At 54.0% G+C, this 22,906-nt stretch overlaps 8 protein-coding genes across 8 annotated transcripts; 4 read left to right on the top strand and 4 right to left on the bottom strand.

The window, feature by feature from the left end:
* Positions 1–161: 161 nt before the first annotated feature.
* Positions 162–3,548, bottom strand: KRP23_10767 (putative alpha,alpha-trehalose-phosphate synthase [UDP-forming] 10; the record flags this gene model as incomplete). Its single annotated transcript, XM_067881256.1, has 7 exons — positions 162–420; positions 492–652; positions 729–841; positions 915–1,125; positions 1,211–1,744; positions 1,837–2,152; positions 2,221–3,548. 7 exons carry the CDS (start codon positions 3,546–3,548, stop codon positions 162–164), a joined length of 2,922 nt encoding a protein of 973 aa, XP_067741520.1.
* A 413-nt stretch (positions 3,549–3,961) lies between these two features.
* On the top strand, positions 3,962–5,182 carry KRP23_10766 (uncharacterized protein; the record flags this gene model as incomplete). Its single annotated transcript, XM_067881255.1, has 1 exon — positions 3,962–5,182. The coding sequence occupies one exon, from the start codon at positions 3,962–3,964 to the stop codon at positions 5,180–5,182; it is 1,221 nt and encodes a 406-aa protein (XP_067741519.1).
* Positions 5,183–6,542: 1,360 nt separating this feature from the next.
* Positions 6,543–8,036, top strand: KRP23_10765 (Protein NLRC3; the record flags this gene model as incomplete). The annotated part of the gene is made up of 8 exons (XM_067881254.1): positions 6,543–6,640; positions 6,710–6,785; positions 6,855–6,926; positions 7,014–7,109; positions 7,172–7,387; positions 7,448–7,651; positions 7,715–7,840; positions 7,902–8,036. 8 exons carry the CDS (start codon positions 6,543–6,545, stop codon positions 8,034–8,036), a joined length of 1,023 nt encoding a protein of 340 aa, XP_067741518.1.
* A 146-nt stretch (positions 8,037–8,182) lies between these two features.
* Positions 8,183–11,029, bottom strand: KRP23_10764 (putative serine/threonine-protein kinase/receptor R818; the record flags this gene model as incomplete). The annotated part of the gene is made up of 1 exon (XM_067881253.1): positions 8,183–11,029. The coding sequence occupies one exon, from the start codon at positions 11,027–11,029 to the stop codon at positions 8,183–8,185; it is 2,847 nt and encodes a 948-aa protein (XP_067741517.1).
* Positions 11,030–11,280: 251 nt separating this feature from the next.
* KRP23_10763 (uncharacterized protein) lies at positions 11,281–11,810 on the bottom strand (the record flags this gene model as incomplete). Its single annotated transcript, XM_067881252.1, has 2 exons — positions 11,281–11,672; positions 11,777–11,810. The coding sequence occupies 2 exons, from the start codon at positions 11,808–11,810 to the stop codon at positions 11,281–11,283; spliced, it is 426 nt and encodes a 141-aa protein (XP_067741516.1).
* Positions 11,811–12,866: 1,056 nt separating this feature from the next.
* KRP23_10762 (uncharacterized protein) lies at positions 12,867–14,089 on the bottom strand (the record flags this gene model as incomplete). Its single annotated transcript, XM_067881251.1, has 2 exons — positions 12,867–14,004; positions 14,067–14,089. 2 exons carry the CDS (start codon positions 14,087–14,089, stop codon positions 12,867–12,869), a joined length of 1,161 nt encoding a protein of 386 aa, XP_067741515.1.
* A 96-nt stretch (positions 14,090–14,185) lies between these two features.
* KRP23_10761 (Radial spoke head 10-like protein B) lies at positions 14,186–17,737 on the top strand (the record flags this gene model as incomplete). The annotated part of the gene is made up of 1 exon (XM_067881250.1): positions 14,186–17,737. One exon carries the CDS (start codon positions 14,186–14,188, stop codon positions 17,735–17,737), a length of 3,552 nt encoding a protein of 1,183 aa, XP_067741514.1.
* A 213-nt stretch (positions 17,738–17,950) lies between these two features.
* On the top strand, positions 17,951–22,813 carry KRP23_10760 (TBC1 domain family member 23; the record flags this gene model as incomplete). Its single annotated transcript, XM_067881249.1, has 2 exons — positions 17,951–22,591; positions 22,676–22,813. The coding sequence occupies 2 exons, from the start codon at positions 17,951–17,953 to the stop codon at positions 22,811–22,813; spliced, it is 4,779 nt and encodes a 1,592-aa protein (XP_067741513.1).
* Positions 22,814–22,906: the final 93 nt, after the last annotated feature.

Below are 22,906 nucleotides of genomic sequence, written 5' to 3'. Positions count from 1 at the left end.
GGGTAATACATCAGTTCACTTTGATTTGAGTGCAATGCCATTGTCAAGAGCGACTCCACTTGCGTTCAACCAGTTGGGTGTTCCTAAGGTACCCTTATAGTCCGGGAGCTCGCTTCACACTGGCCGGTCCGAGAAGCATTTCCAACGCTAACCCTTTTTTTTTACTTGCGTGACTTTGATCGCACGCGCTGAATAGACCACGCGATGCCCAGTGAGGCCACCAGATACATGAGCATCTTCTTTTCGTGAGGATTTTTGACGCCACTGCGCCACCGAAGAATACCCACTAACACTGCAGCCACACCAAGTTGTTGCAGGCGGTTGAGCCACTTGTTTCGGTTCCTGCGGCGGGTGGGCGATCGACCCCCGCTCTGTCCTCCAGTATCCGTGGGCACGATCTGGTCCTCAATCACAGGTGTCCTAAATATCAACAACAAAAGTGAGCTCCAGACTGGTGCACATCATGATAACACTCGGCAAACACCGCTTACAGGTGATTGTAGAGACCGTGACGACTTGATGACTTCCGAAGCGAGGAATCCGAAGCCGCATTCCTCGATCCTACACCACTGCCGTGTGACGACGATGCTAGGAAAGGACGTGTGTCTCGCACAAACGACTGCATATCCGACAAGGAATAATTGCGATTGGACTAGTCAAGCACGAATCATTGGCAGCACGAAGTTAGACTTCATGACGAAATATACCCCTGCCACTTTGCTGGTTACCTTTGTGGCGACCACTTTCAGAGACTTCAATAGCGCGATGACGTCGGTGTAGTCGTCGACAAAGTATTCTGCTTTAGATGGCTTCTGTCCTACTGTGCAAGTAAACACTTTATCTATATCGCACAATAAGCTCAGCATTAGCATCTTGATTCATTTCTGCAGAACCGTTGGGAATTAAAGCCATACCTTTTGAAATCTCGCTGTGTTCAGCCATTTTCTTGAGTTGGTCAAACATGAGCTCGTCAGCCACATCATCCCCAATACAGAGGACGAAATCTGCCGGGTTCCCATCGACGCGCATCTTATTCAGCAAGTGGCCGACAATTTTGCCCTTGCCAACGCCCTCAGGACGTACTTCGATGTAATCTTTGCCTTGAATAATGTTCAATGGCCAGCCCTATTTGTAAACATAACCAACAACAATTTCGTGCGTTAGCTCACGAAGTTACAGTGCACCATCGACCATAAAGTGTTATGCAAACCTCAAACACGCCCTCCAGGTGCTCCTTTAACTCTGCTGCTTGTAGTGCGCCAAAATCAAAATCGGATTTGCCGTAACGAAATAGTACAGCGCTTCTTCGCAACTCCAGAGATGATCCATTTGTTCGATCAACATAAAGCTGAATGATTTTCTCTGCTTTGACGCGCCATTGCTGGTGGCCGCCTTCAGCCTGCAAAATATCACCGTGTCGTTGCCAGGGCCGCCCAATGCGAGCATCATTACCTAGTACTGCGGGCCGGATGAAATATCCATGCTCTGCTACAAGCCCCAAGCCTGGTACACCGCCGAACTTCTGGGTAAGGAGGTCACAATTGCATCCACTTACGATGAAGACGGTGTTACGAGGGTCTTTGCACAACTGTTCCAGTGTAGCTAGCGCACTCAGGGGCACATCGGGCCACCGCACGCCCATTAGCTGCGATACATCAGGGGCCAGCGTTCGGTAATAATCCAAGAAGATTGCGCGGTTTGTACTGGTGCGATACCCTGGTGCAACTTCTTGGTCTGTTAGTTTCTGGAACAAGCACAAGATAAAGAGCACGCGCACTCAGTTTAGCAAAATAGCACTCTACATCAACAATGCAGGAGGTCGTGGGTGCAACTTACGCGAAACTGCGCGCTGACTTCCATCAGACGGAAGTCCAGACCAAAGCCTGTGCCCATGTACACGAATGATTCCTCTTTCTTTCGTGCGTTCACGATATCCGTTAGCACGCATTTGGCCCAGCGCCGTGGAGGGTTTGCTGCCACAAACTGAAAGTCGCAGTTGCGTCGGTGCTCTCTTTCGTTCGCTGGCATATACACAGCATCTCGGAGTGCGTCTATAACTTGGTCCAACTCCCACGGGTTCACAGTCAGTGCACCACTGAGAAGGCGGCTACTACCGGAGAATTCACTCATAATGAGTACACCAGGTGAAGTTCTGCAGAAACGACAAACAGGCACACACGTTAGTAAAACGTTGTACCGCTATGCATGACATCGGCGTACTTGTGGGTGGCGATATACTCGAACGGTGTGGTGTTGAGTCCGTCCCTCAGTACTGTCGTGATCTGTATGTCGGCGACGCGCCACAGCGCCACTCTCTCTTTGTACGGAAATTCATCCACCTCCTCGTAGTCCACCACATTACCCTTAGCAAGGTCGCGGTACTTGTTGTTGATAGCCTGCACCGCTAACTCAATCTCCTTTTTGCTCTGCAGGTAGTCCGTCACACGACCACGTCTATGAATGCCCTTCTGCACCAGTATAGCCTTGCCAATAAAATCTGGACACCGTGACAGGAACCCGTCAAATGCCAGCATCTTGGAAGGTATTCCTTTTAACCGCTCAATGGTGTCACAGCCCGCCAGAATCTTCTTGTCACGGTACTTCTGGCGCAGCGCCACTACCATCTCTCGCACATCTTCATTCACGAGCGTCTCTTCAATGCGCTGCACGTCAATGGCCATGTGGCTGCACGTCACGGCCACTCGTCGCCCTCCGTAGTCAATGCCCAATTGTCCGCGCAGAATGGGCTCATAGCTCAGGCCCAAAATGCGTCGACACGCCGACATAAAGTGCCTGGCATACTCGAACAAGTGGAAACCAATGTGGTCGGCGTTCAGCATACCTCGTAGCAGCTCCTTCCTCATGGACAGCGTGCGGAAGACCTCGGACGACGGGAACGGCACGTGAAGAAACAGTCCCACATTGGCCGCTCTCATCTTGCGTACAATGTAGCTGGGCGTGAGCAATAAGTGGTAGTCCTGCACCCAGACAACATCTCCCTGTTCGTAGATCTCGCAGATCTTGTGCGCGAACATTTGGTTGACGTTGGTGTAGGCATGCCAGGCCACCTTCTGCCAGCCAGGGTTCCAAAACTGGGCGGTTGGTGATAATTGCTGCTGGGCGTCCACGTCCAGCACCACGTCCACCGGGCTATAGACGTCCACGACATTGTGGAACGTGGGCCAGAGCGTCTGTTTGCAGTAGTCTTCGTAGTAGAGCTTGGCCTCCTCAGCCTCCAGGAACACTGGGTAGCAGTTGAACTCCTGTAGCAGCAGCTCCACGTCGTGGCGCTCGTCTTCCGGCACGTCCACGTCGGCCACGCGGCCCACGAACTTGATGGTGGCCCGCTCCGAGATCTCGCAGTGGGACAGTGTGTTCTGCGACTCGATCATGCGGTCTCCGGCCCATTCCACGTGCCATTTGGAGGTGTCTGGAGCCTTGAAGAGGCGGACGGGCAGGCGGTTGGCGGCGATGATGACGGGCGTGTCGGGCGTCCACACGTCGCTCGGCAGGTCCAGAGGCGGGCGGGAGGCGCGAGACGACGCCATTGCGGTGGCGCTGTCGAGGAAGAGGAGACGATGGTGCGGGATTGCGTTTATGCGGTCTTCCGAGCCCTCCAGCTTCAACTAGAGAGAACTGTTATGGAGAATAGTTGGGTATATTTTATGTATAGGATGTGAGAGGTGGTGGAAAAAATGGTTGAAGAGGCCTGCGATATAGAATATGTGTTGACACGCGGATACGAAGGTTGGTGTATATCGCTGCGAGCCGCTGAAGGCAACATGCCTGTGCTCCATCAACGCTCAGTAGCGGTGAATGTTTGAATCGGAGCCCTAGATGTTGATGGTTCCGAAGCAGCTCGAATGGAAGTACCATAGTGTTTGCGGATTTCTATCCATTCGTCTCACAGTATCCCAGGTTAGGTTACGAAGTAACCCGCACAACGCGTTTTGGATTGGCGATGCTGTGGCAGCGAGTGCGGTTGGTACGACCACTGCGGTGCTTCAGCTCAAAGGGAGGAGGGGATGATGTATGGAAAACAAGCACGCGAGAGAAGAACGTGCTGGCAGCGCTGCGAGCGTACAAGGCCAAGAACGGACACGTGTTGGTGCCATACCGTTTTGTGGTCCCGTCGGGTGATGACATCTGGCCATCCATGACGTGGGGGTACAATTTGGGGTCCGCTGTCAATTACCTGCGATACAAGCTTAACACCGACGAGGAGGCATTTTCGCCCCAGTTTACGCGCGAGCTGGTGGATTTGGACTTTGCTCGAGATGCGTCTCAGCACAAATGGGACACAATTATCATGCCGGCGTTTAGGTGCTTTTTCGAGGTCAATGGCCACACGGACGTTCCGGCCGGTTTTGTTGTCCCGAGCGACGATGCCTGGCCAAGGTCGGCGTGGGGTGTGTGCCTAGGAAATACTACCCATTCTATCCGGGCTGATACGACGTATACTGCTCAGTTGGAAAGGTCGAAAGAGGAGCTCCGAAAGCTCGAGTTTTGCTTTGAAACCTCGATCGCTGAAAGAGATTGGTCGGAGAAAATGCTGCCTTCGCTCGAGGTATACCGCCAAGAATTTGGTCATTGCATTATTGAGTTTTCATTTGAGGTACCGTCCTCTCCTCCGTGGCCAAAGAAAGCGTGGGGGGTCCCTCTTGGGGTCGTTGTTCGTGATATTCGAGGGAGGAAAACCTACGTGGAGCAGGTTGATCGAGACATTGAGCGCCTGAAGTCGCTTGGGTTTGCGTGGAATCGTGACGAAGCGGTTTGGAACGAGCGCATCGTACCAGCCATTCAGGCATACGCCAAGGTTTACAAGAATTGCAAGATTCCAGTTAAGTTCGTCGTTCCATCTGAAGACCCTTGGCCCAGAAATGCGTGGACGATGAAGCTAGGCAAGATTCTCTCCCGCTTGCGGAGCAACGCAACATTTTTTTCACACGTTGGTCGTGATGCCGAGTTGTTGGACGAGTTAGGCTTGAATCTCAAGTTGTCAGTTCGAGGATGGACGAACCGTGTTGTCCCGCTGCTGGAGATCTACACGAGGCTGTTTGGTGAGGAAGAGATCCCAGACGATTTTGTTGTTCCGTCGGAGGATGTATGGCCGGAGCAGGCGTGGGGCATTCGGTTGGGCCTCTTCGTAGCTCGTAATTCGCACCACGTTCCTCACAAGTGAAAATCCTGGCAAGTAAGATGTGGGTTCGTGCGTACTGAGTCAGGAAAGAAGCTTTTGGGGGTCTGCCACGAGGAATGGGTGAAATACGTTTTCGATCATTGGTTGCACCGGGAGACTTTGGATAGACTTTAACTAATGCAGCTGAGTGCAGGGATGGCATCGGTTCTTACAATCGTTCTTGTTTTTATCTTCTTGCATGGTATAAGAAGTATTGTCGCAGTTTCTGCACAGAATGGGGATGAAGCAATTATAGAACGTAAACTCGCGCTGTTGGCTCCGAGAGAAGCCTCTCCACATATTGGGTTCGTACACTCGAAGCTACGCACCCGACTGGATGCTGATCACGTTCACAAGTTGGTGTACCAATGCCCACCAGCTCTACAGTGGCTTCAACCAGTTCGGAGATGAAACCAGCGATGATGAATGCAGCAGTGAGGACAGATCGACACCAACGATCACGATAAACAGTGATTGATTGTGAAGTCTAGGAAGGACGGCTTTGTTGCATGGATTTCATGGACCAATTTTTGAGAATAAGACAAACCTTCTTATATCTTCTTATAACCTTGAGAAGATTTTGATATGGATCATACCCTTCTTATATTCATCTCTGCCTGAGTGCGATGTTACATGTATTGAACGGTGCTGGGGTGTCTTTTTTTTTAATGCTTAAAAGTAATTCCTTTCCTCTAAAGCTCTGGAATGTGTTGATAGGCGTGCACCCAAATTGCCACAACAGACTACAGTACTATCAACTCGTTCAACCATGCGTCGAGAAATACTATCACTGATGGCAGGCGGTTGAATGTCAGTAACATAACAACAAGAGGTAGAACGCGGACAGCCTTGATCGCTTTAACCATTTCGTTTTCGTTGTAAATTTGGGCTGTGGTCTCTCTATTCTAGCATCGGTGGAGAGCTCCAGTCCAGCAAAGCAGCCCACTAGTTTTTGGCATCTTGACCCTGAGAAGGAAGATGGACATGGCGAATGATAACGCCACATCGATATCGCGCAACATGGTTTTATATTTACTTGTGCTGTGCAGGTTGTTGTGCAGAGCGGATCGTTTTATCCAGAGCCAAGTTACCGACGAGAAGAAAAAGACAATGACTGTTAGTGGTGAGGAAGGCCGCTGCACAGCAGATATATCACAGAATGAAAGCTATCTGTCTTGCTCCGCTGCTGTATTAATACCTGTCTTACTCCGCTTCCTATAAATCTCTCGAGGGTCAAAGCTGGCGGCATAAAACTCAATAGGGACCACAAACTATTGCTTCCTCAATCAGTACATGCACACCGCACAACAGATTTCTATGGTCGCAACGGTTGGCGTCGCTTCGCGTCCCAATTCAAAGGCCGATGAGCAAGAAGGCCAAGCCCAAGCCCAAGGCTGCGGTCGTGGACGAGAACGTTGTGACGCGGCAGATCGTTGCCGCCAACTACGGCAAAGCCTGCAAGTGAGGCCCCCTGCAGTTTGGAAAGGGTTTACTTGCAGGGGTTACATTTGCTGACTGCCTTGGTATTAGGGCCATTGGTGTCCAGGTGAACCCGCACGTGAATGAGCTCTTCCGTGGCAAGGAAGAAGATGGAGATCTCGTAAATGTGAGTGCAGTTGGTCCAGAGTACCCGTTGATGCTGCTCTGATGACTCAATGCTTGCTGGCACCAACAGTTCATACTGGAAGGCGAAGATGTCGGGATACTCGGTCCGGGCGGTGTTCGCGCGCTCACGATGGGCATCATGATATCCTTTCGACAATTGTTTCACCAAATCTGCATGTGTTGACTGCTTGAAAGAGAGTGGAGTTTTCCTTGACGGTATCATCTTCACGGTGTAGGTCCAGGAATCACGAACGGGCCGTACACTCAGTTGCGGTATATCCGCATCTGGAAGCAGGAGATCGGCAACGACGGAGCCGCTGCAATTGTACGCCTTCGCCAATCTTGCGTTTTCCACACACGCTCTAACATCGCGTTGCTGCTATCTAGGCGGGTTTGCTACAAGCCACATCAGGAGTGAACATCGCGTACTTGGAGTTGCTGGACTGCGGCATTGGAGAGGACGGGTGCAGGGCGCTGGCTGATGTGCTATCGCAGCAGAAGGCTCCCGGGTTGCTCACGCTCAACCTCGACTATAACCTTGACGTGGGCGACGCAGGCGTGAGCGTTCTTGTTGGTGGCCTCTTCAACAACACCGCGCTAAAGGTGCGTGCTGGACCAAGTCTTGACCTCCGCCGCTCTAACAAAGGGATTCTTCACCTGCAGCAACTGCATCTTGACTACTGCGGCGTCGGGCCGGAGGGCTGCATCAAGTTAGCGCAGCTTGTAAGTTTGCCGAGCTGTGCGGTCGAGACGCTGTCACTGCGGGGCAATACTATAGGAGGCGATGGTCTGCACCACCTCTCACTTGGGCTCGCTCGTTCCCATCGACTAGTCACGCTGAATTTGTCGGACAACGGCATCCGCAACGTACGCTTTTCGTGTGTGCGATGATGTAACACCAGCGCTGATCTCTCCTGTTGACGCTTGCAGAATATCGAGGCACTCACAGCATTCCGTGACGGTCTCCTTCGAAGCAAGGCTCTGGCAAATGTTGACTTCACTTTCAACCTAATTGAGCCTGAAGGTGCCAACATCCTGATGCCAGCTCTCGCACCGGTAGATCCTGTACTGCTGGTTCATTTCCCGCGTAACTGACCCTGCATTGCCTCGCTTGCAGGAGAATTCGAAGCTGCTTTCCTTCTTGGTTGACGCTTCACTTCCAGGGGACATCTTCCAGCAGCTCAACCGCGCGCGTAAGGCTGAAGGCAAAAAGAAGGGTAAGAAAGGAAGCGGCAAGAAGAAGAAGAAATGAACAACAAAGTTAGGAGAAAGCGGTGTATACTGGGGCACCACACACTGTAAAACAGCAACAAACACGGTTAGCTAAGCAAAAGCTACTTGCCTCATACCTTACATCCACCCGGGTGTCAGTTGGTCCGACACACAACATATGAGTGTTTAAATATTGACGATGAACGGAGTCCCATTCGGAGACGACTCGACAAACGTGTGTGGCGCGTTGATAAGATCCGTAGGCTGCATTTCCTGGATAGTGTCCGTGCGACGTCGCCACTCGGGGCGCTTTTTCTTGATCTTGGGCGTTCGGGAGCTTCCCATTGAGCGACCGCTGATTGACGAGATAGACGAGCTGGTACTGCCATGGAGAGTACCAGCGCTGAGCGAGCTTGCGCTGGGGTCATTGACACGGCCGCTTGCGCCGAAATAGCCGCTGTCGTTGACACCCATACTCACCGTACTGCTGGTAGTACTCACACAACTCAACCGGCTGCTGGCGGCAGTCTCCATCGAGCCGTGGCGTGACCGAGTGCGCGCCTTCTTGGAGCTTTTGGAGCTGCTTGCATCCGATGCACCGAGAATCGCAGGAGATGCAAGCGACTCGAGCGTCGGAACATACGCAAATTCTTCGGCAAAGCTCTCTGCATCCGAATCGGATTCACTGGCGTGGTTTTCATCCAGAGCTGCCGGTTGTAGGCTGAAATTGCGCCGATCAAAACCTCCGATCGGTCCCATGGCCGTTGGCGAGTCCAGGTACGACGAGGATGACAGCGACTGCGATATCGAGGAAGATATGGACGTGCCTAGCTGGCTAACGCCTGTAAACCGCGGTCCTGTCGGATCCCACACTTCTTCGCGTCCAATCCGCTGCAGACTGTTAATAACCTGCTGAATTGTTGGACGCTCGCGCGGGTCAGCTTGCCAGCATGTCACAATCAGCAGCTTCCAGCGCAGTGGACACAGGTCTGAGCGAATGTTCGGTCGAACGCCCTTCAGCACAAAGTCCTCCACCTCGTGATTCCATCGAGTGTTCTCGAACGGTAGTTTTCCTTCGATAAGCTCCCACAGGATCAGTGCGAGACTGTAGATGTCTACTTTGCTGGTGTAAATGCGCTCGCCCCGCATGACTTCAGGTGCCATCCAGCGCGTAGTGCCCACAAGTCCCGTCATCTCCACCACGGGGATTTTCGCAGAGCTCCTAGTTTTTGTCTGGGACGACTGAAGTTGCGCAGCCGACGACACAATCTCTGAGAAGCGAAGAGTACCGAAATCCGCAATCTTCGCGTGCCACGAGTCGTCCACCAATACATTAGGCGACTTCAGATCTCTATGAATCATTGGCGGGTTCGCGTTGTGCAAATACTGGATGCCATGCGAGATACCCAGCGCGAGGCGCAGCTTTGTTGGCCAGTTTAGGTCCTTGACTTCCGGTTGCTGCTGCTTCAGCACATCACGCAGCGAACCACGCGCACAATACTCTGAAATAATACAGATTGAGCCGCGGTAAAAGCCGGCCTCCATGAAAAGCACGATGTTCGGGTGGCACAAGCCGCGCATGACTTCAGCTTCAGCTTGAATCTCGACGTTACAGGCGTGCTGGAACTCCACAATATCTGCGGCATTCTCCAATGCCGCCAGCACTGCCTTCATCTTGACAGCAACGTTAGCGCCCCGCCATTTGCCTAGATACACCACTGCCACGCCTTCGCCGATCTTGTCGCCGATTTCCAGACCCTTCAGCTCGTGATGAGACGGCGACATGAGCAGCATCTGGCCAGTGTCCCCTGTGTTTCCACCCGTCATGTTGGCATTTCCTGCGGATCCATTGCCGCCTCCACTCATAAACCGTCGACTTCCGAGCCTGTTAAGCCCGTTAGTCTGACCATCCGCCGAATCGTACTGTCCGCGAAGGCTGCGACTCGACTTGGCCTGGAAGATCTTGAGACAGAGTGTAGGCTTCGTGAGGTAAATGACGGCGTTCACGAACGGCCACATGGCCAGCACCACGGAGCACGTGTCCATGACAATCCCCACACTGTGCAGTCCGAGCGCCAAGTCCGTGATCACAATAGGTCCCACAAAGATGAAGAACGCCATGGTGTAGGACGCCAGCTTGGACACAACGTACGCCCCTTTCCGTCGTTCCTGCCTTCTCCACCTTCTGGCAAAGTTGAGCCAGCAGAACGTGATGACCAGGAAGCAGCAGACCGCCATGACCTTCCAGATGATCTTGGCCGCGTTCACGAAGCCCTTGGTCTCGTAGTAGCTCGAGTAGAGCTCAAGCACCCAGTAGAACACCACGACCATCCAAATGATGGCGTGGGCGATGGCCACGTCGAAGCTCGCGCGGTTTCGGTGCTTGGCGATGTACAGCGCCAAGGTGGCGACCCAGCAGAAGCTTGCGACCTGCGAGCACCAGTGCGGGGCCTGCGCCCAGAAGACGAGCTGGAAGCCGTCGGCCGCCGCGGGTGCCCAGAGCTCCACGGCCGTGACGACGGCCCCCGACAGCGAGAAAATAAAGTCTGTGAGGCACATCACTCGCAGGATCCTTGAAGCCACCGACACGCGCGGCCGGTCGTCGTCGCTCTCGTTGGTCGTGAGGTCGGGACCCCCCACGGGAGCGTACAGCGCGTTCTCCCGCTCGCGCACGAGCGCCGACGCCAGGCGATTGCGTCGGAACTCTTCGGATGAATTGCTGTTCGTGGCCGCCGTGTGGCAGCTCTGGCCGCCTGTAGTGGGCACGTCCTCTGACAGGTTCAGCAGCGCCGGGGGCGTGGGCACGTCGCCCTCGCAGCTGCGAGCCGTGTACCGGCGGTCCGCGAGCATGGGCGTCTGCAGCTGCCGTCGCGCGCGCTCCTGCTTCTTGAGCGCCACGACCTGGAGCACGTGGCGCGAGCCCACGAAGGCGCTCATGAGCGTTGACAGCACCTGCGCTACCAGCTTGGCGTACAGCAGCGCCACGTTGCCGTAGTCGTCGCTGCTCACGCTGCGACTGCCGCTGCTCGACATGTCGGAGCTCTTGGGCTTTTACCCTACTGACAAGGTTGGTGGGAAGATGAACTCAACTAAGTGCGATTTCGGGCCAGTTGCTACACTTGGAAATTGTATGGTACAAGAGGGGATGGGCTAGCTGAACTCGGTTCCAAGATAGATGTTTTTTTCGTAGAGGTATATAGGTTGGCTTGGCTGCCTGAGAGAGCTGTGCTATGAAGAGGAATATGGCGGTGGTGGTACATGTGAGCCTCATCGGCCCACTCCAATTAGCGTCGCCCGCTCGGTGCCGTCGGGTCGACGCACGACGGACTGCAGTGCCACTGGATTGACTCAAACGCGCCGGCTGGCTCGGACTGGCGGTGGCGATTTGCAGCCGTCATCGCTGTCGTTTGCCTGGCAGAGAGCGTAAACTGCGTTGACAAATGCCTTCCCGGGCATGAGGGGCTCTCAGTAAAGTCGTTCTCCAATGTTCCGCTGCTCTTGGTGCGGAAGGTGTGCAGCCCAACAAGAGCCTCGGAGACCAGCAGCAGCTTGACGATCTCTTCCATACCCGCGTCTTCCTTGCGGTGATTGGCAGCTGCAATGCACAACTCGAAGATGGAAATCAGCACCAACGGAAGCGGAAGGGTGGAAGCGAAATCCGTTCTTCCAGCGCCACCTGCCAGCGTTCGAGAGTCATCGACGTTGTACTTCTCCTCTCGAACCACGGCGTTCTGACAGAGCAGGAAGAGCTAGGACTGTTGCAGTCCGTAGCGCACCCACCAGTGGCTCGCATGTCGGTAGGCGTCGTCACCATCGCTGTGGCGTCCAGAGATTGGATCGGGAGGTGGCTCTCACTAGCGACCAGGGCCCCGAGCACGAACTTCCACTGTCACCGCAAGTCGAGTTGAACGCTTTGGCCAAATCTTTCGTTTACGATGACAATTTAGCCAGATGACGAGCAGCACAGAGGCTGTGAATCGCAGGCGTAAAATGAGTGATTCCCCAAAAAGCTCTTCCTCAAGGTGATCCGACACCAGCACTGCTGCAAAATCTTTACCTATCTGCTATGCGCATGCTGTGGACCGTAAGCAGCTCAAGCGAATTCAGTTTCGAACACGCTCGAGCTCGCTTCGAGAACAGCGCGTACGCCAACCACTTTCGTCGGTGCGTGTCCATCCAAAAGCTCATCATGATCTTGACCAGCTGAAGCGAACTCGATTCCAAACTCCGATTCATGATTTGCGCTCGCGGGCTTACCGGTAGTGCGATATTGAAGCGTGGTTCTCCGTGACGATTGACAAGTCGTACTTACCTCCATTCCAGATTTTTTTCGTCGAGGAAGGAGTGATAAGCTTTTTTAAAGTGACCGGATACTGTTCAATGAACAGTGTTCATCATTCATGGATCCCCACATTTAACCCCACCGTGTGCAACAACGGCACCATCAATGAGTGACATTCAACAGATAATATTCCCGGACTCATGTTGATGAGCGATTAAGGACTTGCAAAAACAGACTAGATACCAACTCCTTCGTCTGCATTTATCCTATGAGAGCACGAGAGCACTTGCTTACAATTCAAACAACTCAAAACATCCCGGAGATCTTGGGATAGTCCGTAAATCACCATTGATTATGCTGCCCATTGGCATCGTTGAAAGGGTGGGGATTGTATTCGCGTGCACAAAGGTTATAGACATCGCATTCAGCAGCATTTTTCTATCCAAGGGTGGTTTCCAGGTACAACCGATGGTCATTAAGATCTTTCGACCGTTCCTCGTGATAGAGAGGCAGAACATGAGCGATCCCCGAAGGCATTTTTTTTCCTGACGCAGTACGTACGAACCCACATCTTACTTGCCAGAATTTTCACATGCGAGGAACGTGGTGCGAATTACGAGCCACGATGAGGCCCAACCGAATGCCCCACGCCTGCTCCGGCCATACATCCTCCGACGGAACAACAAAATCGTCTGGGATCTCTTCCTCACCAAACAGCCTCGTGTAGATCTCCAGCAGCGGGACAACACGGTTCGTCCATCCTCGAACTGACAACTTGAGATTCAAGCCTAACTCGTCCAACAACTCGGCATCACGACCAACGTGTGAAAAAAATGTTGCGTTGCTCCGCAAGCGGGAGAGAATCTTGCCTAGCTTCATCGTCCACGCATTTCTGGGCCAAGGGTCTTCAGATGGAACGACGAACTTAACTGGAATCTTGCAATTCTTGTAAACCTTGGCGTATGCCTGAATGGCTGGTACGATGCGCTCGTTCCAAACCGCTTCGTCACGATTCCACGCAAACCCAAGCGACTTCAGGCGCTCAATGTCTCGATCAACCTGCTCCACGTAGGTTTTCCTCCCTCGAATATCACGAACAACGACCCCAAGAGGGACCCCCCACGCTTTCTTTGGCCACGGAGGAGAGGACGGTACCTCAAATGAAAACTCAATAATGCAATGACCAAATTCTTGGCGGTATACCTCGAGCGAAGGCAGCATTTTCTCCGACCAATCTCTTTCAGCGATCGAGGTTTCAAAGCAAAACTCGAGCTTTCGGAGCTCCTCTTTCGACCTTTCCAACTGAGCAGTATACGTCGTATCAGCCCGGATAGAATGGGTAGTATTTCCTAGGCACACACCCCACGCCGACTTTGGCCAGGCATCGTCGCTCGGGACGACAAAACCGGCCGGAACGTCCGTGTGGCCATTGACCTCGAAAAAGCACCTAAACGCCGGCATGATAATTGTGTCCCATTTGTGCTGAGACGCATCTCGAGCAAAGTCCAAATCCACCAGCTCGCGCGTAAACTGGGGCGAAAATGCCTCCTCGTCGGTGTTAAGCTTGTATCGCAGGTAATTGACAGCGGACCCCAAATTGTACCCCCACGTCATGGATGGCCAGGTGTCATCACCCGACGGGACCACAAAACGGTATGGCACCAACACGTGTCCGTTCTTGGCCTTGTACGCTCGCAGCGCTGCCAGCACGTTCTTCTCTCGCGTGCTTGTTTTCCATACATCATCCCCTCCTCCCTTTGAGCTGAAGTACCGTAGGATCCGTCGTACTAGCGGCGCCCTTCACGAACCATCGTCTCGACCGACGTCTGTCAGGATTGTTGCCCCACATTTAAAAAACCCCTGTCTTTTTTGAGAAAAATGTTGCACATCACCAAATTACGTCAAAAATGACCAAAAATCACGGAGGCGTCGGTAGCCGCTCCGGCAGCGGTCGTACCGCGGCGTGGCTGCCCCCAGTGCACTGTATTGCTGTTGTTTGTATCTGTGAGCAGTCCCAGTCCCAGACGCTCGCGACATGCGTCGCAAATGAAACTCAATCAGTTGATACAGGCGTGGAATCAGACGCCGTGGAGTTCTCTCGGCCCCCACTCGACTCCGAAGCTTCCGTGCTCAATAAAAAACAATTGATAGACTGTGGACGTCTATTAGCTACGTCCATTGACGTTTCAGTCGCCACGAACGGCGGAAGTTTGAGCTTTGAACTCCAAGATGAGGACGACGAGACGTTGGTAGATGGTTCGAGAGACGAAGAGGAAGAGGAGGAGGTTTTCAGTCGGGAGATGCAGGCTGCAGACGCCGATACAAAGAGTGGAGGGGTCTTCTTCTGTGTGCCTCAAGATGGGGACCATAAAGTCCTCAGGGCGACCATGGGTGTCGCCTTTGCTGACTCAAGACTCTCGACGAAGAAGAGGAAGCAGCAACGGTTCTTGATGCTGCTGTTAGGACCGAATAAGACGGAGTCATCGAAGGGTTTTGGAGGATTCAGAGCGCAGTTGAGAGCTGTGGCGACGGAGTTTTTCCGGGAAGAGACGGAGGATGGAGATTTTGAAGTGATTGATCGGTTTTATATGTTTCTGGAGAAGCAACACGTGCCGGGAGACGGATTGCTGCCGAATGCAGCGATGGTGCGACGACTTGGAGGGAGTGATGTGGTGGCGTCCCTGCATGCGTTGCTGTTGCAAGGGAGGGTAGTGTGTTACTCGGCTAGTCCTAGTGCAGCGTCCGCTGCGGTGCTTGCGTTACTGGCGATGCTGCCGTCGCAACTAGCACATTTACTGCTGCAAGAGCGCAGTGACGTGTTTGTTGTACAACCTTGTTGTACACTGGCGTCGGGGAAGAATATTTTTGCTGGGAGTGGAGGGTGCTTGCTTGGAACGAGCAACCCATTGCTGATCAAGAACGAAGATGCGCGGCTAGATCTTGTGTTGGATCTGGATGCAGGTGGGGTGACAGCACACCCGACAGCAACCAGCGAGCGCGCCTTTGCTTTTGGTACAAAGACCGCAGCATTAGCTGATGGGCTGACACGGCGCTTTACAGATCCAGTAGCTCCAATGCACATGCGGATTACAGGTCAGCGAACACGTGATAACGAATGGGTCTTGACTCAATGTCGCTCGTACTTCGAAGAACTACTGAACGCCGAGCTGGCAGCTACCCTTCATGCCGAAAATGAAGACGAGAGGCATACGGAAGCAAGCTCTGGCATGAGTGATTTGTTTCCACCGTCATTCCGCTCGATGTTGGAAGAGATCGCGGCACCGGTTCTTGGTAGCTTGGTCCATGTGGACGACGATGAGACCCCCAACCCACGCTCTGCGTTTTGCGCGGACTACGGCTGGAGCTGGACACTTTCTTGGCAATCTACAAGCAATTACGCGAAATGGCTGGAGCACGAGCTACCCCAGAGGAGGCTTACGAGGAGGGATTCAAGTGACCCACCTCAAAGACGAAGGCCACCGCCGCACGAAGGACACGCCACGTACACATATATCAGTGGCGACGAGTACGAAGGAGATTTTGTGGAAGGCAAACGCGAGGGATACGGTATTTATTTGGAGCGTGCAACGGGCAATCAGTACGATGGCGCTTGGCTTGGTGATGAACGACACGGAAGAGGAATGCTGACTTCTAAAACTAGTGGGGGATACATTTATGATGGCGAATGGGTACACGACATGCGCTGTGGACAAGGGCATAGCACACGACGAGGAGGTGGCGGTACAGGAGGTGGGGAGAGTTATACAGGTCAGTGGCGAGCCAATCGCTTCCATGGGCGAGGAGTCCACGTTAATAGCGAAGGGGATGTGTACGACGGAGAATGGTGGGACGGCGTGAGGCATGGTGCCGGCAAGTTAACAGTTGTGAAGCCAGTGAGAACGAGGCTTGGCGAAATGGGAGGCGTGGTGCAGTATGTTGGCGAGTGGCTCGATGGAACGTTTCATGGGATCGGCTCCTGCCAATATGCCGATGGATCCGAGTACTCTGGCGCTTTTAAGCAAAGTCGACGTCACGGAAATGGCGTGCTCATTCTCGCATCAGGAGACCGATATGAAGGGCAGTGGTGGCAGGGCTTGCGTCACGGCCAAGGCGTCTCGTTCTCCAAAACCTCCGGAATAACACGCGAAGGGGCCTGGAAACGTGGCGTTGAGGTGAGCGACGGCGAGTGGCTTATCTCATTCGCCAATGGCGACAAGTATTCAGGTGCGTGCCGTCGCGGGAAGCCATGGGGGAAAGGAACGTGCAAATTCGCGAACAGGGCAGCATACACCGGTGACTGGATTGACGGTCTTCGAGAAGGCCGCGGGATATGCGTCAATCCCGACGGCACTATCCTTGACGGTGAGTGGCAGCACAGCGTTTTCGTGAAGGCTGTTCGTTCCCCGTCTCGGTTTGTGGATGTTTCACTTTCTTCTAACACCCCTCCGTCGTCGCCAAAGCGCTCACCGTCAGTAGTAAAGGATGAGCAAGACGGAGAAATGCCTTCACATCCGATGCGTGGTGCGCACCGACATGTTTACCCTAACGGAGACGTGTACGAAGGAGAGTTTAAAGATGGGCATCGTGATGGCTTCGGCATATTCACTGAGCGCGCTACTGGTAGCACCTACGAGGGGCAGTGGGCACAAAACTTGCGCCACGGCAGCGGCGTGCTCACCTCCGGTTCGAAGGACTTCATTTATGATGGTTCCTGGCAGAATGACGAGCGTTGCGGCTACGGCCACTGTGTGATCAGTGGCGGTCGCGAAACTTACAGTGGTCAGTGGCGGGCGAATGCTTTTCACGGCAGCGGCAAGTACACTGATGCTGAAGGCAGCGTTTACGAGGGAGAGTTCGTGCATGGCAAAAAGCACGGGGTCGGTAAGCTGATCGCCCCCGTTGCAGAAGAGCAGTCGGACTCGACGGCTCAACACCTGACTGAACAATACTCTGGCGAGTGGTGTGAAGGCTGTCGTGAAGGCCTGGGCGATGCAGTCTTCGCCGACGGATCAAGATACTCTGGACAATGGACAGCCGATCTCCAGGACGGCGAAGGCACCTTCACATCGCCTCAAGGTGATCAGTACGTAGGTCAGTGGCGCCGCGGATGTCGCGAAGGTACTGGCGTGCTCACGATCGCGAGCTCCGGCGTCGTCAAAGAAGGTCAGTGGTGCCGCGACGAACCCGTGGACGGCGAGTGGACCATCACGTTCCCGGACGGCAGCAAATTCACTGGTGAGTGTGTTGGAGGACGTCCTCATGGACGCGGTCTCTGCAAGTACGCAGGTGGCGACCTGTACGACGGCATGTGGGTGCACGGCAAACGTCACGGTGCAGGCTCCGGTTTCTTTGCCAACGGCGAGAGCTTCGTGGGTCAATGGGAGAACAACCACGTTGCATTGAACGGCCAGGGCAGGTTGACACTGGCAGACGGAACCGTGCATGTATATTCCCACTAATCCAGCAGCAAAGTCGGATGTAGCCATGTTCCCGAAGTTGCAGTTTGCTATATGTCACTCTTCCGAATACAGATAGTGTCCTGGACACTTCTTCGGACAAAGCTCGACTCTCCCATATTATTTCCTTCCTTTCTGTCCTAAATCAAGTGCCCAGATCAGTTCGGCAGAGGTCAGTGCTCAAAACCGTTCCGGCTCCAGCAGGCGTCTCGACTCATGGAGGTCTCCAGCGACGACGACGGCGGCCCAAGCGCCAGACCTCCACCCTCCTCCTCTCAAGATGCGTCCACATCCATCGCGACCTCCGCCGTCCCCGTCCTCCCACTACAAGCTGAGAAATCTGCGTCCGAAGCTGCTGTCCTTACCCCTGCCGCAAAACTGCACGCACGCAACCAATTGCACGACCAATTAGCGCACGAGATGCACAAACGTAGGCCCGACCACTTCGTTGTCGGCGTCACGTGCCGCTCGCTGGGCGGCGTCCCGTCCGAATTGCGCGCCCAGGTGTGGAAGGAGCTGCTGGGCGTGGCTCGCAGCGAGCGCGTGTGTCTGGACCAGAGCATCCTGCAGGTGCAGGAGGACCTGGACAACCAGCGCGTCATCGCGGCCGACGCTGCACGCACGCGGGGCAACGAGCCGCGCTTTCAGCAGCCGGAGACGGTGGAGCTCGTGGTCAAGCTGCTCACGTACTACTGCAAGTGCCGCAGCATCCGGTACAAGCAGGGCATGAACGAGGTGCTGGCCCCTTTTCTGCTGCTCACCGAGCAGCGAGACGGTTGTGCAGACCTTGTCCCGCTCGCTGACGGGATCGTGTTCCAGTGCTTCTACGCGCTTATTGACAGGTTCCTGCCGCACGTCTTCGTGGACAAGGAATTCAGGTCGCTGCAGTGCTCTTTCCAGTTGTACAGGTTGCTGATGCTGTACCATGACCCAGAGTTGTGCCACTTTCTGGACCAGCATGACATGACGCCGGAACTTTACGTTACACCCTGGTTTATGACGCTCTTTGCACGGTCCTTGCCGCCCGAGTTTGTCTTCTACTTGTGGGACTTTTTCCTGCTGGAGGAAGACCCGTACTTGCTGCACTTTGTGGCGTACGCACTGGTGGCAGCGAACCGCCAAGAGATTTTCGAGGCGGAGATCGCCATGCTGCCACAGGTGCTGAGCTCGCTGACGTTTTCCTCGCGCGACGAGTTGGAGCAGGTTTGTTCGAGCGCGCTGACGATTTCGGAGAGTACGCCGCGATCTTTCAAGCGAGATCTGTATTCCGTGTGCTACGGCGGGTTTACAGATGCAATGGTGCCGTTCCTGGATCAGTTGTACGCGTGCTCCAGCCTGCAGGTTTACCCGGAGGAGCTCGTGCGCAATTTGCTGGATCGATTGGCGACTACAGGAAAGCAGAAGCGCACACCAGTGCTGGCACCCGCTGCGCCGGCTGTGCAGGAAGAGGTCGCAAATGCCCAAGGTTCGCTCAACCCGTTGCTATCACCCATTGACGGCCAATCACCGCTGTTGTATCCTTCAGGAAATGACGATGGCGATGATTCGACGGCGTTAAAATTTATTGTGCTGGACTGTCGGTCAGCGGAGGAGTATCACAAGTCGCACTTAAGCCTCTCGCATCACATCGATCCAAGCATTATGGGGCGACCAGACGCTCTGGATGGGCTCATGAAGGGCTTCTCGCACATGAAAGGCTGCCACTTCTGCTTTGTTGGACCCTCCGTCGATACAGCCTCTGAGCTCCCGCGCTCTTCGTCGAACAACGCTGCACTGAATACAATTGTTCGCTTGGCCAGGGTCATTTCGAACGACAAATCGCACCAACCGACGCAAGAACAAGTCCAGGCTATCGAAGTCACTGTGACAGCGGAAGTCATCGGCGAGGCACCGTCATCTTCATCACCTCCAACAGGACCCGTGACGTTATCCCGCAAACAGAGTCCTGGAGAGCCTGGTGCACTAGCCAGCGAGATCGGGAGTAGCGGGGCAGCCAAGGTACATGCGGAGCACGTATCGGTGACGCGTCTTGTGCTTATGTTCTTGCAGAAGGGCTTTAAGTATGTAAGTCGACTAGACGGAGGGTTTGACGAGCTGGAGAAAAATATCCGAAGCATGGATACGTTTGCTCAGGAGCAGCTGCTTGTGTCGTCTCCGTTGCCACTGCCGACCGATGATCAGGTGATGCCTCCTGACTCGACTGGTAGCTCGTCGTCCTCTGGGGGATTCAACTTGTTTGCTAAGATTGGGTTGAGTCGATCGCGCACGACATCACAAGACGATTTCGCGAACGATGTCAGTGGCAATACACGGACTGAGGCCTCCGATACGAGCAGCAGTCGTACCGCCTCAATGGCGACGCCAGTATCCTCAGCTCCGAGTAGTGGAACTTTGAACGAAGTGAGAGAAGTGATGAAAAAGACGAAGTCGAAGACCAAGATGACGACAAGTTCTGCTGTATCGACGTTATCGCAACGTCTGATGTTCCTGAAGGCAGCTGCAAGAGATGCTGTATCATCAACCTCGAGCTCAACTGCTTGGAGCAACAGCAGCGCGTCTGTCGAGGCAAATGACGTTGCTGCAGAGAAACCTGTTGCTGGTGACGAGGGGTGGGTTGAAGTGTGCGTGAACACACACAAAGCCCCGGAAGAGGGCAGCGAGAAAACTACGGATGTCGAGCTACAAGAAGGCCCCATCGGGATCCTGTTCCAGAAGTCTAGGACGTCCAAGAAATACCAAGCCGTTGTTGACAGCGTGGTTCCGGACAGCCAGGCGTCTGCAACTGGGTTGATCAACACCGGAGACTTGCTCGCTTCGATTAATGACGAAAGCTTGGAGGATGTCGCGTTTCTCACTGTGATCGAACTTATTATTCAAGCTTCTCGACCGGTGATGCTGCGATTTCTTACCCCTCCAAGCGTACAGAAGGAGAAGGATGCAACTGTGTCTGATGCCATTGCCATTCCACCGCTGGCACCAACGCTCGTAAGCGCGACGCGGCATTCTATCTGCATCACTTGGGACAAATTGCCTGCTAAAGCCGTACCACCACCAGTGGCACGCTACCAGCTTCAGTTTGCAAAGCAATCCGGTGATGAATTCAACCCTTGGCTCCCGATCACAATGAAGCAGGAGGGAACGACAGCCGAGGTGGATACAACGGGCGTCACGGACCAGACGAACGGCACAATGGTTGGCCTTGACCCGGGCGAGTCGCTTGTGTTCCGCGTGCGTTGTGGTGATGGCCAGCGGTGGGGTCCCTACAGTTTGTCGAGTGGATCCATGAAAACGCTGGATGTTCGGACCACAGGGTCTGCAATGCCCTCGTCGGGTACTGTGACACCGACGTCCGAGGGTCGAGAAGATGGAACACCAGCCATTTTCCTTCCCGGCGTTTGCCCTGAATATGTCGAGCGTGGACGATTCTTTTACCGCGTACTTCTTTCACTGCGAGCCCGCCGCCGTCCCGATTTCAACGCTGAAAAGCTGGACATTATACTGGAGAGAGGTTTGGTGATCAGAGGATCAGAGCGTCTTGTGAGTCCTGGTACAAACCAAGTGTTCGTCCGGCTTGCTCTTGGCAGCAATGATGACAATGCGGACAGAGACAGAGAATACGAAAGCAACGATGGTGAGTTGATGCTGCTTCGTAACGGCCAACGGGAGGCTGACGATGATGCCGATGGTGTATGGGCCTTTGAAAATACTCCAGCTGGTGATGTAGTCCTAGAGCGGCTTCCCGAGTCTGCTGTTGAAGAAATTGGGCCTTCGCTGCAGGAACAGGCGAAGTCCATGGTTCAAGCTTTCCTCAGTTCTCGTGGGATCGCCCCGCCCAGCGGAAGTATTGGTGACAATTCCAACTCCAATAGCGTGGCGTCGATCAGTTCAATGGTTTCAACCGCTGCAAGCAGCAGTAGCAGTGCCAATAGCGCGACGGCGTCATCGCACGCTCCTGTTGCGCCGCATATTTTGCAGGTATTCTCTGCGTCGAGCTCAGAAGTTATTGTGACGTGGGATCCAGTGAATGATGCTGGCGTCACTAAGTACCAGATCCAGTACGTGAAAGATCGTCTGGCTGCAATGTGGTGGACAGTCAAGCCGGACATCAGCGCCGAGACTTTGAAATACTCGGTCACGGGCTTGCAACCAAACACACCCTACCTCTTCCGCATCCGCAGCGGCACGGAGGACAACAAGTGGAGTCCTTACAGTGAGTCAAGCGAGAGTTGTCGAACACTCACGATTGGTAAATCCTCGGTAAACAGCTCGTCTAGTGACGAGGACGGAGATACCTCGTCCACACGATCTACAAGCAGTACCGGGAAGAAGCATCCTTCGATCGCTTCAACTACACCTGCGCCTCAAAGTGCACCGATGCGAACAGGCAGCACCATTCTCGACAAAGCGGTAGCGGTAGCCTCCCGTCTGAGACGGCGCTCGCACTCCTCTACCAACCCCCAAGTAGAAACCCAACCTGACGAAGCCCCAGAGAGCAACGAAGAAGATGAAAATGCCGACACACAACAAGTCGAAGACTGCAGAAAACACGAATTGGAACTACCTTCGTCACGACACGTAGACTTAGCTAGCTGGAAGTCCTCGTCCAGCGACGCACACAAAGACTTCCGATTCTACCACGCCATCAGGTTTGAGGAGCAGGACGAGGGCTCAGAGCGACAACTGAGCCGACTAGGAGACCGGGAACTCGTCATTACGCCTTCAGTGCTCATCGTCCTAAATACGATGGCGGCTACGCGAGAAGGGTTCGCACTGGTCGAAGAGTGGCGGCCTTTGACATCACTCTCGACGGTGGCCGAACGGGAAGACTTAGACAACTTACTTGTCTTCCAGTTCAAGGTACGAGCTAGTCGAATCATCGGTGCGACTGCCGCTTTGTCAATTCTTGTCTGACAACTACTGTTTGTTGTGATGTACCTGCAGGACCAAGAAACGGCTACGCCCCACTCGAACGACGAAGCTCAACAAAGTCAGCACCTCATTGTAGTGGTGGAAGGAGCGAAGGCGTGTGCCACGATTGTCCAGGACTATCACGCCAAGAAACTGAACCTCGAAGGGTAAGCGCGTTAAAAGGGAGTGCGTTGTATATGTCGAGCTGGTCAGGCCGTAGCAAGACCCGTGTGTGTAGATGTCATCTGTCCATTGAGAAGTCAT

This window comes from Phytophthora ramorum, assembly GCF_020800215.1.
Source record: "Phytophthora ramorum isolate Pr-102 chromosome Unknown Phyram_PR-102_s0010, whole genome shotgun sequence".
In the NCBI taxonomy this organism is placed as follows: Eukaryota; Oomycota; class Peronosporomycetes; order Peronosporales; family Peronosporaceae; genus Phytophthora; species Phytophthora ramorum.
This window is presented reverse-complemented; position numbering and strand designations above follow the sequence as displayed.